General features: G+C 44.7%; 2 protein-coding genes across 2 annotated transcripts in view; both read left to right on the forward strand.

Annotated features, from left to right (window-relative positions):
* SPTBN5 (spectrin beta, non-erythrocytic 5) overlaps positions 1-6,904 on the forward strand; it is a 91,592-nt gene extending 84,688 nt beyond the window's left edge. The window contains exons 58-61 of the mRNA XM_044665113.1: positions 173-390; positions 3,582-3,771; positions 4,653-4,829; positions 6,788-6,904. Of these exons, the coding sequence (XP_044521048.1) occupies positions 173-390; positions 3,582-3,771; positions 4,653-4,829; positions 6,788-6,904 (702 nt within the window). The remainder of the gene's footprint in view (positions 1-172; positions 391-3,581; positions 3,772-4,652; positions 4,830-6,787) is intronic.
* Positions 6,905-7,912: 1,008 nt separating this feature from the next.
* Positions 7,913-16,145, forward strand: LOC123234076. Its single transcript, XM_044660024.1, has 5 exons — positions 7,913-8,304; positions 9,351-9,442; positions 11,924-12,015; positions 14,596-14,701; positions 15,977-16,145. The coding sequence occupies exons 1-5, from the start codon at positions 7,915-7,917 to the stop codon at positions 16,143-16,145; spliced, it is 849 nt and encodes a 282-aa protein (XP_044515959.1). The 5' UTR covers positions 7,913-7,914.
* The last annotated feature ends 412 nt before the right edge of the window (positions 16,146-16,557 follow it).

The raw sequence follows: 16,557 nt of genomic DNA on the forward strand, positions 1-16,557 counted from the left end.
GAGAGAAGGAAGAGGGGAGGAAGGGAGGGAGGGAGGGAAGAGGAAGTGGGGAGGGGAGAGAGACAAGGACAGAGAGAAGGGGCTAGAGGGAGGCATGGGGTGGGAGGAGGGTTCCCAGCCAGGGAGCAGGGGCCCCAGGGGAGCACGCCCTGCTAGTGTTCTTTGCTTGCAGCGGGAGCTGGTAGCCATGGAGAAGGAAGTCTCTCGGCTGCGGGCTGAAGCAGGCTGGTTGGGCCGGCTATACCCCAAGGTTCAGGAACGCCTGGCCCAGAGGCTGGGGGAAGTGCAGGAATCCTGGAACAGCCTGGAGAAGAAGGCCCAGCACCGAGGCCAGCAGCTGCAACAAGCTGAACGTGGCCACGTGTTCCTAAGCCGCTGTAGAGAGCTGCTGTGAGTGGGGGCCCAGGCCTAGCCCTGAGCCAGTCACACACCATCTGGAGCTCAGTGAGGCTGGGGAGGGGGAGGACTTCCTGGAAAGATGCTTCAAGAAGCTAGAGAGCACGGAGGGGAAGGTGACCAGGATGGTGGAGGACTGAGTTCACACTCCATGAGGGCCAAGCAGCTGGGACTGGTCAGCCTGGAAAAGGAAGGCTCAGGAGAGGACCTGACTGTTCCCTTCCAATCCCTGAGGGGCTGTCAGAGGCAGGAGGAATTCAGCCCACAGGGTAGGAGAATGAGGAACACGAAGCAGAAACAGCATTAAACAGTTAGACTTAATGGCAAGAAAAATTTTGGAAGGTGATTGCTATCCAAAAGTAGACATTGGCTACCCAAGGGACAGGGGCTTCCTTTCACTGGTACCTTCGAACAAAGGCTGAAAGATCACTTATCAGAGATGTGGTCAAGGGCTAAGTCCTTTACAGTCTCGGGGCCTCAGTATCCTCATTTGTAAAATGAAGCCATTGGGCTTGACCTCCCAGGCCCTTCCATCTCCAAATCTGTGACCCTATGAAATTATTTTTAGGTATGGATTAGACCAGTGATGGTGAATCTATGGCATGGGTGCCAAAGATGGCACACATTGTACTTTTTGTGAGCACTCAGCTGTCCCCCCCCCCAAGTTTGTTACTAGAAAGGCAGAGGGACTCTGGCAGAACTGCTCCCCTCCCCCATACCTGACAATATTTTTTCACATGCCCTGCCCCTCTGTCCAACAGCCAATGGGAGCGCACAGTGGGTAAGATGGGCAGCTCACAGGCGGCAGAGCTAGAGGGGAGCAGAGAGCTAGGGCCACTCCCCTCCCCCTCTCTACATTTGCTGAGGACATTCCTCATTTCACCTGCCCCTCTGCCCAGCAGCCCAGTGGGAGTACTTCCTCCCTCCCCTGTGTGGGAGAAGGGGGAACACAGCACATGGTCTCTGGGTAGGTGGGCATGGCACTCAGGCTCCAAAAGGTTCACCATCACTGGACTAGACTATGGCCTCTGAAGCCCCTTCCAGCTCTGAAATTTCACAATACCTCCTATCTCTGGATAGACTTTTATTGCCTTAAACAAAACAGATACATAAAACATTAATTGATGGTTCCAGGATACTGTACAAGGGGAGGAGGGAAGGCCACGAGGTGGCACAGTGGAAGAGCACCAGGCCTGGAGAAGGGAGGTCCTGGGTTCAAATGTGACCTCAGATACTTCTTACCTGTGGGAATTCTTTCCAGTAATTAAGATTGCAACCCAATCATGCCTGCCCATTTAACTTATTTCTTCTCTGTATTCCCTCATAAAGTTTTCTAAAAGGAGTTGTTGTTTTTTTTAAATCCTTACTTTCCATCTTAAAATCAATACTGTGTATTGGTTCCAAGGCAGAAGAGTGGTAAGGGCTAGGCAATGAGGCTTAAGTGACTTGCCCAGGGCCACACAACTAGGAAGTGTCCGAGGTCAGATTTGAACCCAAGACCTTCCATCTCTAATCCTGAGTCACCTAACCACCCCCCTTTACAAGGAGTCTTAATAGAGAATCCCCAAACCTGGGGCAAATTCTGACAGAAAAGAAGAAGAGAGAAGGATGCTCTAGGTAGCCCTGAGACGGATCTGTTCACATTGACACTGCTGTCAATACCAAGAACCCCAAGGTAGGATGTTCCCCAGGTCATCCTGTGTGAGATGACCCATCCTACAACATAGCTACAGAGAAATACCAAATAGAGATGGGATCTTTAGGCATAGGGATAGGCCACAAGTGGGAGAAACACATTTTCTCATTGCCAGGTACCAGTATGGTGGTGGGCACATGGGATAGTTCACCAAACCTCATTTACCCAGTAACCTCCTGCTAGTTTTGGCTCTGGATCAAAAGGGTGCTGGTAAATGTTTAACAACTAACTCTCCAGGAAAGAAATGCACATGACACATACTTTTAAGTTTAATCTGCATTATCAACATTTTCCTCATCACATTCTTAAGTCTAGACAACCAGTAAAATAAGCGTTTGGAATTCCTAGGTGTAAATGCTCACACTGAAAATTTAACAATCAGTTCTAAGGAGCCTGGCTCTTAAGGGGCCTATTCAGGCTGGACCAATGAACAGGGTTGAAGGTCTTTCCTCACTTTCTCTAGATGTGTAGAAGATATTGGTGACCCACATTGGATTTCTCTTGGTGGTTCTTTGCCATTTGGTTTGACCAAATGTACAGTTTATCCTGTTTTTCACTCTCATATTTATTTGATGATATCTTTTATTCTAGGATCATAGCTCTAAAGCTGGAAGGGACCTAAGAGGCCTTCTAATTGAATCCAGACTTCATTTATTCAGATGAGGAAACTAAGGCCCAAGATCATTGCTGTGTAGCCATTTCAGTCATGTCCAACTCTTCTTGACCCCATTTGGGGTTTTCATTTTTTTTAATTACACGTAGAAACAATTTTTGGTAATTGTTTTCTGACATTTTGCTGTTTAGATTCTCTCCCTCTTTCCCTTCCCCTCTCCTCAAGGCATTAAAGAGTCTGCTGTAGATTATACCATTGCTTTTGTGCAATACATATTTTCCATATTCTCCCCATGTCATGACTGAAGACACATGTCACATTTGCAGTAAAAAATTCATGAAGGAAATAAAGTGAAAGATGGCATGCTTTGATCTGCAATCAGATTCCAACAATTTCTTCTTTGGCAGTGGAAAGCACAGTTTGTTTTATTTTATTTTTTTTATCATGAGTGCCATTTGGGATTTTCTTGGCAAGGACACTGACTTGATTTGCCATTTCCATTGACAGCTCGTTTTTACAGATGAGGAAACCAAGGCAAACAGGGTTGAGGGACTTGCCCAGGGTCATACAGCTAACAAGTATCTGAGGTCACATTTGGACTCAGGAAGATGTCTTCCTAATTCCAAGCCCAGTGCTCTATTCACAGTGCCACCCAGCTGCTCCAGATCACATAGCGAATGAGCACCAGAGGTGGGATTTGAACCCAGGACCTCTAACTCCACAACCAATGGTCATTCCATTGTACTATCCTGTCTCCTTTGGGGAAGAGGATAAACAAATATGCCCTTTGTTATAGTGACTCTCTTCTGGGTCCTCCAGGATCTGAGCTAAGCCTCCTCCACTTGCCAGTCTGACCCAAGTCTCTCTGCCCCGCAGAAGCGTGACACAAGAGATGCAGAGGTTAGTCATGCTGGAAGAACCATCTGGGGACATGCCTGGGGCAGAGCAACAACTGCTGCAGCATGAAGGGCTCGGACAGGACATCGAGGAACACTGGCTCCTGGTTCAGGATGTCCAACAAGAAGGAGAGCAGCTGGCAGGCAGTGGCCACTTTATGGCCCAAGAGGTCAGCACCAGAGAAGAGATGGGAGCAGAAGCCGAGGCCAGGCTCACCTGGGGAGATTGGACATAGCCTACAGCTTTGGGAGCCCCAGCGAGCATTAGGAAGTCGAGGGGTGAGGATGTGGAATGATGGGAGCTCAGAGCGGGAGACGAGCTAGGAACCTAAGTGGAACTATTCTTCCTGTGGCCTCTCTTATGGCTGGTCTAACCTTACCCAGGCTGGCCAGCCTTGGCCCATGCTTTGTCTTCTGAAACAGCTTAATGGCATAGTGGATGGAGCATCAGACCTGGAGTCATGAAGACTTGAATTCAAACCCTGTCCCATGCACTTGCTAGTGGTGTGACCCTGGCCAAGTCACGTAACCCCTTCTGTGCCTCATTTTCTCCACCTGAAGAATGGGGATAAATATAGTTATCCTTTCTACATCACCACTTTCCCCACTGCAATTTCCATGTAGCATGGATCCATATAAGAAATTAAATAGGAATTTGGGGTGAGTTTGGCAGAAGCCAAGATGGCATGCAAAGGCCAGCAGATGACAGAAAAAAAAATTTAGAAACTCAGAAATGCATACTTAACCCAAAATTTATAATAAGGTTCTGTAAATGCTCCATAAAAGAAAAAGAAAAAATTCAGACTTCTTTTCTGGTTCAAAGGAAGGACCAAAAATTTTACGTGGACTTTCCAGATCTTGGGGTCATCGTGTCCCCAACCCCTCACCACACACACACACACACACACACACACACACACACACACACACACACCTTTTCACAAGGTGGAAGGGATAACGTAATACACCTGCCTCATAGACAAGGTAAGATAACATTTAAAGCATTTTGCAGACTTTAAGTGCTCTATAAATGTTGGCTATCATCATGCAGGTAAAGGAGTGGCTACAAGAGCTAGGAGACCAGATGCAAGAATTACGGGAGGAGTGGGCACATCGCCAGAGCCTGTACAAGGAGAACTGGGAGCTCCAGAAGCTCCGGCAGGACCTGGAAAAGGCTGACATCTGGCTGAGCTCACGTGAGGGCCTCCTCCTGGACCCCAACCTTGGGGTGAGTCAACACCCTGCACCCAATCTTTTCCTGGTTCTCTTGGCTGCTCTAGCTCACTGACAGTGCTGGGGCCTCTGCCCAAATAGGACTATTGGGGGGCAAGTAAAGCCAGGCCACCATCCAAGGAATTCAGTGAGATGAAATTCAAAGTAAATTAATTCAACAAATATTTATTGTGTCTATTATGTGCAAGGTAAACAGTCTGCATTTTTTAGAGATGTATTATTTATGAAGGAAAGTCCATTTATTCATATGCTTTTTTTTTTTAAATAAAAACTCATACCTTCAGTCTTAGAATCAATATAGAGTATCAGTTCCAAGGCAGAAGGGCAGTAAGGGCTAGGCAATGGGGGTTAAGTGGCTTGCCCAGCATCACACAGCTAGGAAGTGTCTGAGGCCAGACTTGAACCCAGGACTTCATTCACTGAGCCACCTAACCGCCCTTATTCATATGCTTTTAATTTTTTTTAACAAGAATGGATCCTGCATTTTCTTTATGTTTTCCTTCAGTAGTTATTTTTTCCATCTAACACGTAAAAACAAGTTTTGGCATTTGTTTCTAAAATTCTGAAGTAGCACATTCTCTCCCTCCATCTATCCCCTACCTCCTCCCTGAGACAATAAGCAATTGGCCATTGGTTACATGTGCTATCATATAAAACATGTATTTCTATGTATGTCACATTATAGAAAAAGGCACACACACAGAGGCAGAATAGAGATACCCGAGTTACCAGGATAGTGCGGGGGGCGAGCTTCTCAGTACCACACCGTGACTCGGCATCCTTCCGAGCCCTTCCCTCTTGTTCTTTAATGAAGAATGGTCTGCTTTAAGCTGCATTCAGGTCTTTCTCCAGTCACTACTAGGCACTGAGATACAAAGACCAAAATGAGACAATCCCTGTTCTCAAGGAGTTTGTGGCCTATCAGGGCAGCGGGAGGAGAGGAGTATTGAGGACCTATAGAAATAGAAATCTAGTACATGGTAAAAACAGACTATTGAGGGCAATTGGGAGAGGTGATATCCCTGGAGGGAATTAGAAAAGGTCCTGTGTAGGAGGGAGCACTTAAGGTTTGAAGGACACCAGAGCTCCCAAGGGAGAGCAGTAGGAGAGAGACATTCCAGGAAATGGGTCACAGCCTGTACAAAGGTACTGAGGTGGGAGATGGAATGGTATAGGCTGGTACAGTGATGGGTGCTAGGAATACAAAGGTGAAAAATAATGTACAGCTTATAGGATGGGAGGGGAGCCTATGACACAGAAACAAATATATGTGTATATATAATCTGTAGACTTCAGTGGGAACAAGGAGACATCATAGAGTGTTGAGGCATCTTTTTTTTTAAACCCTTAACTTCTGTGTATTGGCTCCTTGGTGGAAGAGTGGTAAGGGTGGGCAATGGGAGTCAAGTGACTTGCCCAGGGTCACACAGCTGGGAAGTGTCTGAGGCCAGATTTGAACCTAGGACCTCCCGTCTCTAGGCCTGACTCTCAATCCACTGAGCTACCCAGCTGCCCCCAGTGTTGAGGCATCTTGAAGGAGGAAAAGGACATTTTATGAGCAAAGGAAGACTGAGAGGTCAGATCAGGGAGGAGGTGGCGCTTTATTGAACTTTGACAGAAGATGAGAAGCAGGGCTGAAGCATTTGGGAATTCCAACCACAAGGATCAGACTGGGCAAACTGGTGAAGAGGAAAGATAGTGGGTCAAGTTTAGGGAATCAGTTTGGTTAGAACATAGAGTGCAGGAAGAGGAATAATAAAAAACAATCTATTCTTCGATAAGCATTCATTAAGGGCCTACTTTGTGCCAAGCACTGTGCTAAGTGCTGGGGATACAAAGAGGCAAAAGATGGTCCCTACTCTGGAGGGGCTCACCCTCTAAACAAGGTTGGGAAGATGTGGATTGGCACAAGGTTGGGTATCTGAGTCTCATTTCAGCCCTGCTTCTTTCCAGAACTCAGTGTCGGATGTAGAAGAACTGCTCAGAAGACACCAGGACCTTGAGAAGATATTGGCATCTCAGGAAGAGAAGTTTGACCAGCTACAGAGGAAGACTAAGGCAAGGGGGTGATGGGTAGAAAGGGGCCCCAAGGCAGAATAAAAATATCCTAGTTACCATGTTGGTGTGGGGGTCTAGCTTCTTGGTATCACATTGTGATTTGGCATCCCTCCAAACTCTTCCCTCTTCTTTCTAAATCTTCCACCCTTTATCACCACCTTACTTTTCCTATTTTCATTCCCATCTGGTACTGTCCCTGTATCTCTTCAACCTTGATGGAATTGAGGTGCTATTGTAACTTGGTGGGAGACAGGGAGGGGAAAACCTCCTGCAGTTGGAGGCAAGGTAAAGATGGGAACCATAGAGGATCAGGGACTACTTAGAGGACCAGGTTTGGGAGAAGTTTGGGAAGAGAAGAACCATGGATGTTAACTGAAACATTGTGGGATGATCAAATGTAATAGACTCTGTTACAATAGTTTATTAGTAATGCAATAATCAAGAATAATCCCATGGAACTTGTGAGAAAGAACACTATCCACATCTAGAGAAAGAACTGTGGGAGCAGAAACACAGAAGAAAAACGTGATTTATCACTTGTTTATATGGGTGTGGGATTTGGGGTTTTGGTTTTAAGAGATTGCTCTTCAATTGTAGTGTAATAGGGATATGATTAGGGTTTTGGCATTAAAGGACCACTCTACTGCAAATATGAACAACATGGAAATAGGTTTTGAACAATGATACATGTATAACTCAGTGCAACTGCTTGTCAGCTTTGGGAAGGGGGAGGAAAGAGCGGGGGTGGGGGTGGGGGTGGGGGAGGGAATCATAAATCATGGAACCATGGAAAAATATTCTAAATTTAAAAAAAAATAAAAGATTGCTCTATTGCAAATGTGATTAATATGGAAAGTGGTAAAGTGATAATACATGCATAACCCACTGGAATTGCTTGTCAGCTCTGGGAGGGGGGAAGGAAGAAGGGAGAGAGACAACAAGAATCATGTAACTAGAGGGAAAAAAAATTCCAAAAATAAATAAATAAAATAATGTGAAAAATAAAAGAAGAAGGAAGAACCATGGACAGCTTATCTCAGCTCAGAACCCATAACCCTGGTCAATGGGTAGAACTTAGCCCAGTCTCTATGCTGGTCTTACAGATTGATCAGAAGCTCCTGGAGCAAATAGAAGTAGAAGGTTTAAAGTCCAAGAGCATGGAAAAGAGAAGTATAAGAGTCCCATCCCTCAAGAAGAGGCACCCAGAATGCCCGGCATTAGGAGCAAAACTGGCTGAGAGGAGAAACCTACAGAAGAAAATCCCCTTCCAACCCTGGGCTCCTTTCACCACCATCTTCTCCCCATTGCAAACAACCAAGCAGCACAACCAAGAGAGGGAGCCAAGTAGGAAACAGCACCTGGGGATAAGAGGGACGAGTTCGGCTTCCTTCCTATCTCCTGGAGCCATATTAGTGAGTAATGACCATGGCATCTAGGACTTAGGAGACACTTGGGGCAGTGAGGGAGTGGATTTGGATATGGGGAAGAATGATGGATTTGGAGTCAGAGGAACTGGCTTGGGATCCTCACTTGGTTATTAACTGCCCATGTGACTTCAGCTCTGAGTGAATAAATGAAGGCATGAATGCATTTGTTACGTGTCTACTGTATAAGCAAAATACTGTGCTAAGAGCTAGGAAGACCACTCCCAGGTCTGATGTTTCTCAACATCAGTGTCCTTTGACTTCAGGACCCAAGGGATCCTCCTCCCCTGGAGGGGTTAAAAAAAACCTGCCTTCAGGGAGGCCTGTAAGCCCCAAGAGATGAGACTCTTTCTCCTGTCTTTAGTCTCTCTTCCCATGGCAGTGGGACTAGATCCCATGGAGTCCTCAGCATGAATGGAGTGGGGCGGGCAGTGAGTGGCATCATCCGGACCAGGCACAAATGGCTTTCTACAATCTGGGTGTATATACAGCTGGTTTGTGGGGAGAGGCCTCACCACCCCCACCCCCGGGATGTTCCTGCTTCTACAGGATTGGCTCCCAGCCATAGCCCATCATGGACCTGCAAGGAGCAATAGAGCCTCTCAGCTGTTCTTCATAATCCTAGGGAAGGGAGGCCCTGCCTCATGCCAACAATCATTCCTTTTCCCTGCCAAATTGAGGGGCCCCCCAACATAGCCATTCCTTAAATCACTACTCAGCTGATTGAACAAAAAGAGAAAATCAAGGGGGCAGAAGGTGGGGAGGAGAAAGGGCGTAGAACCATTTCCACTCCCCATGGTTTGTCGCTATAGCTGTGTGGGAGTCGTGGGAGAAGCATGATGGGCATTGCATGGGACCCCCTGAGGCTGCACCCAAACAAGAGAAATATAGCTGAGGTACATGAGGTGGAACCCAGAGGACCAGGGAAGGAAGGCAGAAAGGCTGGGAGAGAGCTCCAAGGTGAGGAGAAGCTGAGTAATGAGAGTGAAGAAGGGAAGGGTCTGTGCTGAGACCTGCTTTTTGCCTCTTTTCAGGATGGTGCTTCCCCAGCCCCCCGCAACCTAGCAGAAGCCCAGTACAGAAAGTTGAGTGGCTGCCTTGAAAGGGAGGCCCCATTCTACTTGAGGTGAGATTCCCTCAGGCCTTTAGGGGAAGACAGACACATGGTCCTTGAGACACAACCAGATACCTGGCTTCAGGGATGCCAAGATACATGGACACAGACTGCAGCTCACCCTGGAATGGCTGTTTGTTTGGGTGTTCTGAGAGGAGGAGATGAGAGTTTCTGATGGCTAAGAGATTCCCACAAAAGGGCAATGGGAAGAAAGGAAAGAAGAAAATGGAGCCGTCAAAAATGGTCCCCTATGTGGGATTGTTTGCCAGTCAAGAGAAAAGCAGTTTTATTATGAAGGGATGCTTATAATAGGGATCTACTCCATATGAAAAGCTAGAATTTGGGGAGAAGGCAAAAGAAACAGAAAAGACAACGCAGAGATAAATAGCATAATAATAATAAATAGTAACTAGTATATATTATCATATATAATAAATATATAGAACCTATAGAATTTATACAGAATTCTAAGGTCTGCAAAGATCTTTATGCAAATTATCTCATTTAATTCTTACAATAACTCTGAGAGGTAGGTGCTATTATCATCTCTCTTTTATAAATGAGGAAACTGAAGCAGAAGAGGTTAAGTGATTTACCCAGGGTCACATAGCCAAGAAGTATTTGAGGCAGAATTTGAATTCTGATCTTCCTGAATCAAGTTCAGCACACTCCTTCATGCCACTTCAGTGCCCCAAGAGGGCAAATAGCAGATGCAGCAGACAACAGAAGTGATCATGGATCTTAGAAACAGCTGCTGAAATTTAAGAGATTAGAAGTGGTGACAGGGGCAGCAAACAGCTGATACCAGACACGGTGGTGGCAGAAGAGAACCAGCCACACACAGAGACAGATCACAAAACAGCACTTCTGCCACAAAGACACATGTCCAAGTTTCGGAGCCTCCTCACTGAGCAATCAAGAAGCTCCAGAATATATTTGTTTTATGGAGAACTTATTTCTGAGCACAGCCTGTTCCCTAAACAGTTTTACCAGGGATGCCAGGGAAACATCACAATGCTGGTGTTCTTGCCAACTATCAAATGCAAGAATCAATTAAGAGCCCCCAATTTTAAGCTGAATAAAGTCAAGCCTTTATTAAGAGTTTACTATGGAGGCACCTGGGTAGCTCAGTGGTTTGAGAGCCAGGCCTAGAGACAAGAGGTTCTGGGTTCAAATGTGACCTCAGATACCTGCTAACTATGTGATCCTGGGCAAGTCATTTAACCCTCATTACCCAGTCTTTACTGCTCTACTGCCTTGGAATAAATACTTAGTACTGATTCCAAGACAGATGGTATGGGTTTAAAAAAAAAAGGCTAATATGTGGGGACAGCTAGGTGGTTTGGTGGATATAGTGCCAGGCCTGTAGGGTCACATAGCCAGGGTCTGAGGTTGGATTTAAACTTGGGTCTTCCTAACTCCAGGTTCAGCACTTTATCCATGGAGCCACCTGGCTGCCTCCTAGGTTCATAATTTTAAGATATCTATAAATACAAAAGTAGTTTTGGAGTGAGTGGTATAGCCACTGGGAGATCAGAAAAAGCTTTATGTCAAAGGTGGTACTTGAACCACATGGAAGGGAGCTAGAAGTAAGGATGGGGGGCATTCAGGGCATGGGGCACAGCCACTGGGGAGTGCAATAAGGAGTGCGAGGGGCAGAGAAAAGGCCCTTTGGGCTGCATTGTACAGCACAGGAGTACGTTGCCATGTACGATGAGGTAGGGAAGATGTGTTGGGACCATATTATGGAGGGTTGTGATTTAAAAGAAGAATTTATAATCGTTCATATGTTTACATATATTGTCTCATTTGATTTGATCTTTACAATAGGGGTACCAAAAAGAGGCAAAAGCTAGTCCCTTCTCTCACAGAGCTCACAAACTTGGTAAAAAAGTTAAATGGTGCCCACTGAAAAGGCAAAATGTTGAAATGAGTGACTAATCTCTGTATTTTCTTGGCATTCCAAGGTGAGAAGCAGTGCTGGAAAATTATTGGTAACTAGTGACATGGATCCAGGAAATCAAGCAGCTCCAGAATATATTTGTTTTAGAGAGAACTCATTTCTGAGCACAGTTTTTATTCCCTGAATAGTTTTGCAATGCCAGTGAAACCAATCACAATGCTGGTATTCTTGCCAACTAGAAAATACAAGAACCAATCAGGAGCCCCCCAGTTTTAAGCAGGATAAAGTAAAGCCTGTTGTTTTGGCACCTGCCAAAGCTGAATCCTGGCACGGACAGGGATGTCCCCACAAAATAAAATTTTCAGGGATTTGAAAATGCAAATGCCCTTCCAAAGATGTGACCCAGTGACCTGTGCTTACAACATGTGAAGAAATAAGACAAGAAAGTACTTTTTTCTGATTGATTCTATCATCTTTTTGTACCTCCTCTGAAGGGTCAGTGGGCTGATTGAGATGATTCTCTAAGATGCTTTCCAGTTCTGAAAGTTGGTAATCAAATAATTTCTGTTTGATCCTCTCTCTGTCTGCAGTGCCAGGCACAGTAAGAGTCCTGAAATCCAGCTTATGACATCACTGGAAGGGCCAGCTGGTCTCTCTCTGCAAGTCCTGAGTAGCAATACAGGTAGGTCCCATGGGAAAGGCAGAGCAGAGTAGGGATAGATCTGTGGATAGAGAGCCAAGCCTAGAGACAAGAGGTCCTAGGTTCAAAATAGGTTTTGATACTTCCAGCTGTGACCTTGGGTAAGTCATTTAACCCCCATTGCCTAGCCTTTACTGTTCTTCTGCCTTGGAGTCAATACACAATATTGATTCTAAGACAGAAGGTAAAGATTTTTATTTAAAAAAAAAAGGAAGTAGAATCTGTCCAGCTCTTAATCACTCATATTTGTATCATACACTTTTTCAGAGCCCCTTTCTTTCCATTATTTTCTTCTGATCTTCATAACTCTATAAATTAGATGGAAGAGGGAAGTGAACCAGACAGACCTGAAACAAGAACCAGATCTCCTGACTCCCTAGTGTACGTGCTCCAGGCTTTGTCCTTTTGGAATCCCCTTGGGATCTTTTGGAAATGTATGCAAATAGATGTTATTGTCTAGGAATTCCTGCTCCCAGAACTTATCAATGACTTCCTTGGGGGATAAACCTAGTAATGGAGTTTCTAGTTCAAAGAATATGGACATTTTAGTCATTTTACTTATATGCTTCTAAAATACTCTCCAAAATGGTTATACCATTTCACAGATCCACAACCCCTCCAACACTGACTGCTGCTACTTTTTTTTTTAATTTTTAACCATTTATTAATATTCATTTTTAACATGGTTACATGATTCATGCTCCTACTTTCCCCTTCACCCCCTGAGCTCTTCCGCCCATGGCCGATGCACATTTCCACTGGTTTTAACATGTGTCATTGATCAAGACCCATTTCCAAATTGTTGATAGTTGCATTGGTGTGGTAGTTTTGAGTCTACATCCCCAAACATGTCCGTCTTAACCCATGCGTTCAAGCAGTTGTTTTTCTTATATGTTTCCTCTCCTGCAGATCTTCCTCTGAATGTGGGTAGCTTCTTTACCATAAATCCCTCAGAATTGTCCTGTGTCATTGCATTGTTGCTAGTACAGACATCCATTACGTTCAATTTTACCACAGTGTATCAGCCTCTGTGTACAATGTTCTTCTGGCTCTGCTCCTTTCACTCTGCATCAATTCCTGGAGGTCTTTCCAGTTCACATGGAATTCCTCCAATTTATTATTCCTTTGAGCACAATAGTATTCCATCACCAGCATATACCACAATTTGTTCAGCCATTCCCCAATAAAAGGACATACCCTCCTTTTCCAGTTCTTTGCCACCACAAAAAGCGCAGCTATAAATATTTTCGAACAAATCTGTTTATCTATGATCTCTTTGGGGTACAATCCCAACAATGGTATGGCTGGATCAAAGGGCAGCCATTCTTTTATAACCCTTTGAGCATAGTTCCAAATTGCCATCCAGAATGGTTGGATCAGTTCACAACTCTACCAGCAATGCATTAATGTCCCAATTTTGCCACATCCCCTCCAGCATTCATTACTCTCCCCTTCTTTCATTTTAGCCAATCTGCTAGGTGTGAGGTGATACCTCAGAGTTGTTTTGATTTGCATTTCTCTAATTATTAGAGATTTAGAACACTTTCTCATGTGCTTATTGATACTTTTGATTTCTTTACCTAAAAATTGTCTATTCATGTCTCTTGCCCATTTATCAATTGGGGAATGGCTTGATTTTTTATACAACTGATTTAACTCCTTGTATATTTGAGTAATTAGGCCCCTGTCAGAGTTTTTTGTTATAAAGATTTTTTCCCAATTTGTTGTTTCCCTTCTGATTTTGACTACATTGTTTTTGTTTGTACAAAAGCTTTTTAGCTTAATATAATCAAAACCATTTAATTTACATTTTGTAATTTTCTCTAACTCTTGCTTGGTTTTAAAATGACTGCTGCTATTTTTTGCCAGAGGGTGTGAGCTTAAAACCTTGGGATTGTTTTAATTTGTATTTCTCTTGTTATTAAGTGATTTGGAGCATTATTAAGTGATTGTGAATACTTTGCAATTCTTCTCTTGAGAACTCTTTGTTCATATCCTTTGTCCATTTATCTATTGGGGAATGGCTAAGGATGAGTTCTAGAGCTTTTTTTGGACCCTTTTTTAGAATAATATTTTTAAATAATTGAAGGAAATTCTAAATTTCAGTTAGAGTTTAGTGAAAATCAAGTTGTCATTTTTCTCTCTGAGTTCACAGATGCCCAAAACTTATCAACAGACCGTTTGGGGGTCCATGAACCCCCAGATTAAGAACCCTTGATCTAGGATACTTTTTGCTTTGGTTCCTACAGAATTACTTTCAGTCTGGATCTCCTGGGCTTAATCCTTCAGTCCCTCTTTTAGCAGCAAAAATGACCCCCAAAAGGGACATATTGAAGACAAAAAATCCAGGAACCTGCACAGCAGTTGGGTACATCAGAAAGGGTCAATAAATAATTACTGCTTGAAAAAAACTCCATCCAGACGCCCTAGGTCTTGGAGAAGAACACAAAAGAGCAATGTAGTCATGGAATTTTCTTTCTGGAAAAAAGATGGAGCCTTCTTTCTGGAGAAGACTCAGTCACTGAACCAGGGCCTGACTTCTGATCTTATCTTGCACCATAGGTCTTCCTGAAGCCCAAGGATTAAGCCTTGAACCCAGAGCCAGACCTCTCAGCTTCTTGAGTGGGAACCCAACTGAAAAATTGGCAAACACGATCATCCTTCCCAGGTAGGAGATGGGGTGGGGTAAAGAGTATTGGCTCTTGTTAATGGAAGAGATGTCATTCCCTAAACTCAATCAGATTTTCAGGAAATGATATCCATGTCTCTGGGTGCCCTCAGCTACCCTAGGAGACAGAGCTTGGTACTTAGGGCCCTGCCTGGGACTCTGAGTTTTCAAACTCAGCACTACCCTGTCTCTACCAGTGCCCATGGCCAAATGTGGGCCATGAGAGACAGCCAGTCTTTTCTGTGCCACAGACTACCTGGGCTCCCATAGGTCTTGCTGGTACACTCTCTCCCAGGTCGGCTCACCTCCTGCCCTACCCTGAGAGAAAGCATGTTGTATGTTCACAGGAAGATACCTTCCTTTAAGCTCCAGAGGAAGACTGAATTTTTGGAGAGAGCGACCCAAGCCTCCATACTGCCTCCAGTTCTTGGCCACATCATTGGTAAAGGCATCCTGTGGGTCTCCTTCTATGTTTGGTGGATGATTTTCCAAATAATATGTTTAGAATAAGGCAGGGCTGAAACTATCTAATTTGGGCAGACCTACTTCTTCTAATGTAAGTCTCTCCTTTTATTTCCCCCCTTACTTATACAGACTATATTTGCTTTCCTCTTCCTCTTCTTCCTTCCTCCTTCATCTTTGATTAACCTAGTATCAGATCAGATCTGAACCCACAATAATTCTTCTTAAAAGGGAATAGGAGGGGGCAGCTGGGTAGCTCAGTGGATTGAGAGTCAGGCCTAGAGATGGGAGGTCCTAGGTTCAAATCTGGCCTCAGACACTTCCCAACTGTGTGATCCTGGGCAAGTCACTTGACCCCCACTGTCCACCCTTATCACTTTTCCACCAAGGAGCCAATGCACAGAAGTTAAGGGTTTAAAAAAGATTTTAAAAAATTAAAAAAAAAAAGGGAATAGGAGTTGAGGAGCAGCTAGTTGGCTCCGTGATTGGAGAGCCAGGGTTTGAGATTGGAAGTCTTGGGTTCAAATCAGACCCCAAGATACTTCCTGTGTGACCCTGGGCAAGTCACTTAACCCAAATTGCCTAGCCCTTACCGCTCTTCTGCCTTGAAAACTGGTTCCTCGCAATTAATACACAAAATTGATTCTAAGACAGAAGGCATGAGTTTTTATATAAAGGGAGATAGGGATGGGGACTGGAGTTAGAGAGAAGTCCAGAGTTAAAAAAGGATTTCAAGGATGGTGGGGGCACCCAACCAAACACATGCATAAGCCCACTACTCCCTGGTGAAGCTAGACTCTGTTTGTCCTCCAGGCCCTGGGACGTCAGACGAGGCAGTGAGGGCGCCCAACCTCAGCACAGCGGGAAAGGAGAAGCTCTAGAAAGATGCTGGAGAAACGGTGGTTCAGGAGTAGACACGAGGAAGGAGGAGAATATTGTGTCCTCCAAAGCAGAGCCCTTCACCCCAGCACCTCGGCCCTGAAGTCTTTCTCAAAACTTTTAAGAAACTCCCCAAAACATCTCATTTTATCCTCACCAGGTTCTGCTGCTTAGACTGCATATGACCTAACCTCTTAAGGTGCCTGTGATGATTGATGATCCTGTGACCTGGATTCAAATCTTGCCCTCCCTGGGCCATCAGTAAAATGATGTGCTTGGATCCAATGACCTCTGGGGTCTCTTATAATTTTAGGTTGATGAATCTGTGATCCTAGGCCCTCGATTCAAATCTTGCTTCTGATGCTCACCACCTGTGTGACCCTGGGCAAGTCACAACCTCCCAGGGCCTCAGTTTCCTCATCTATAAAATAAGATGGTCGGATTAGATAACCTCTTTGGTCCCTTCCTATTTGATAATTCTATTGATGATCCTAGACCAGTGATGGGCAAACTAT

This window comes from Gracilinanus agilis, chromosome 2, assembly GCF_016433145.1.
Source record: "Gracilinanus agilis isolate LMUSP501 chromosome 2, AgileGrace, whole genome shotgun sequence".
Classification (NCBI taxonomy): Eukaryota; Metazoa; Chordata; class Mammalia; order Didelphimorphia; family Didelphidae; genus Gracilinanus; species Gracilinanus agilis.

Coding starts and splice junctions, on each gene's coding strand:
- LOC123234076 (XM_044660024.1), top strand. CDS start 7,915: ATGGACAGCTTATCTCAGCTCAGAACCCATAACCCTGGTCAATGGGTA. Junction 8,305..9,350: donor TATCTCCTGGAGCCATATTA/GTGAGTAATGAC, acceptor GCCTCTTTTCAG/GATGGTGCTTCCCCAGCCCC. Junction 12,016..14,595: donor AGTCCTGAGTAGCAATACAG/GTAGGTCCCATG, acceptor CTTGCACCATAG/GTCTTCCTGAAGCCCAAGGA.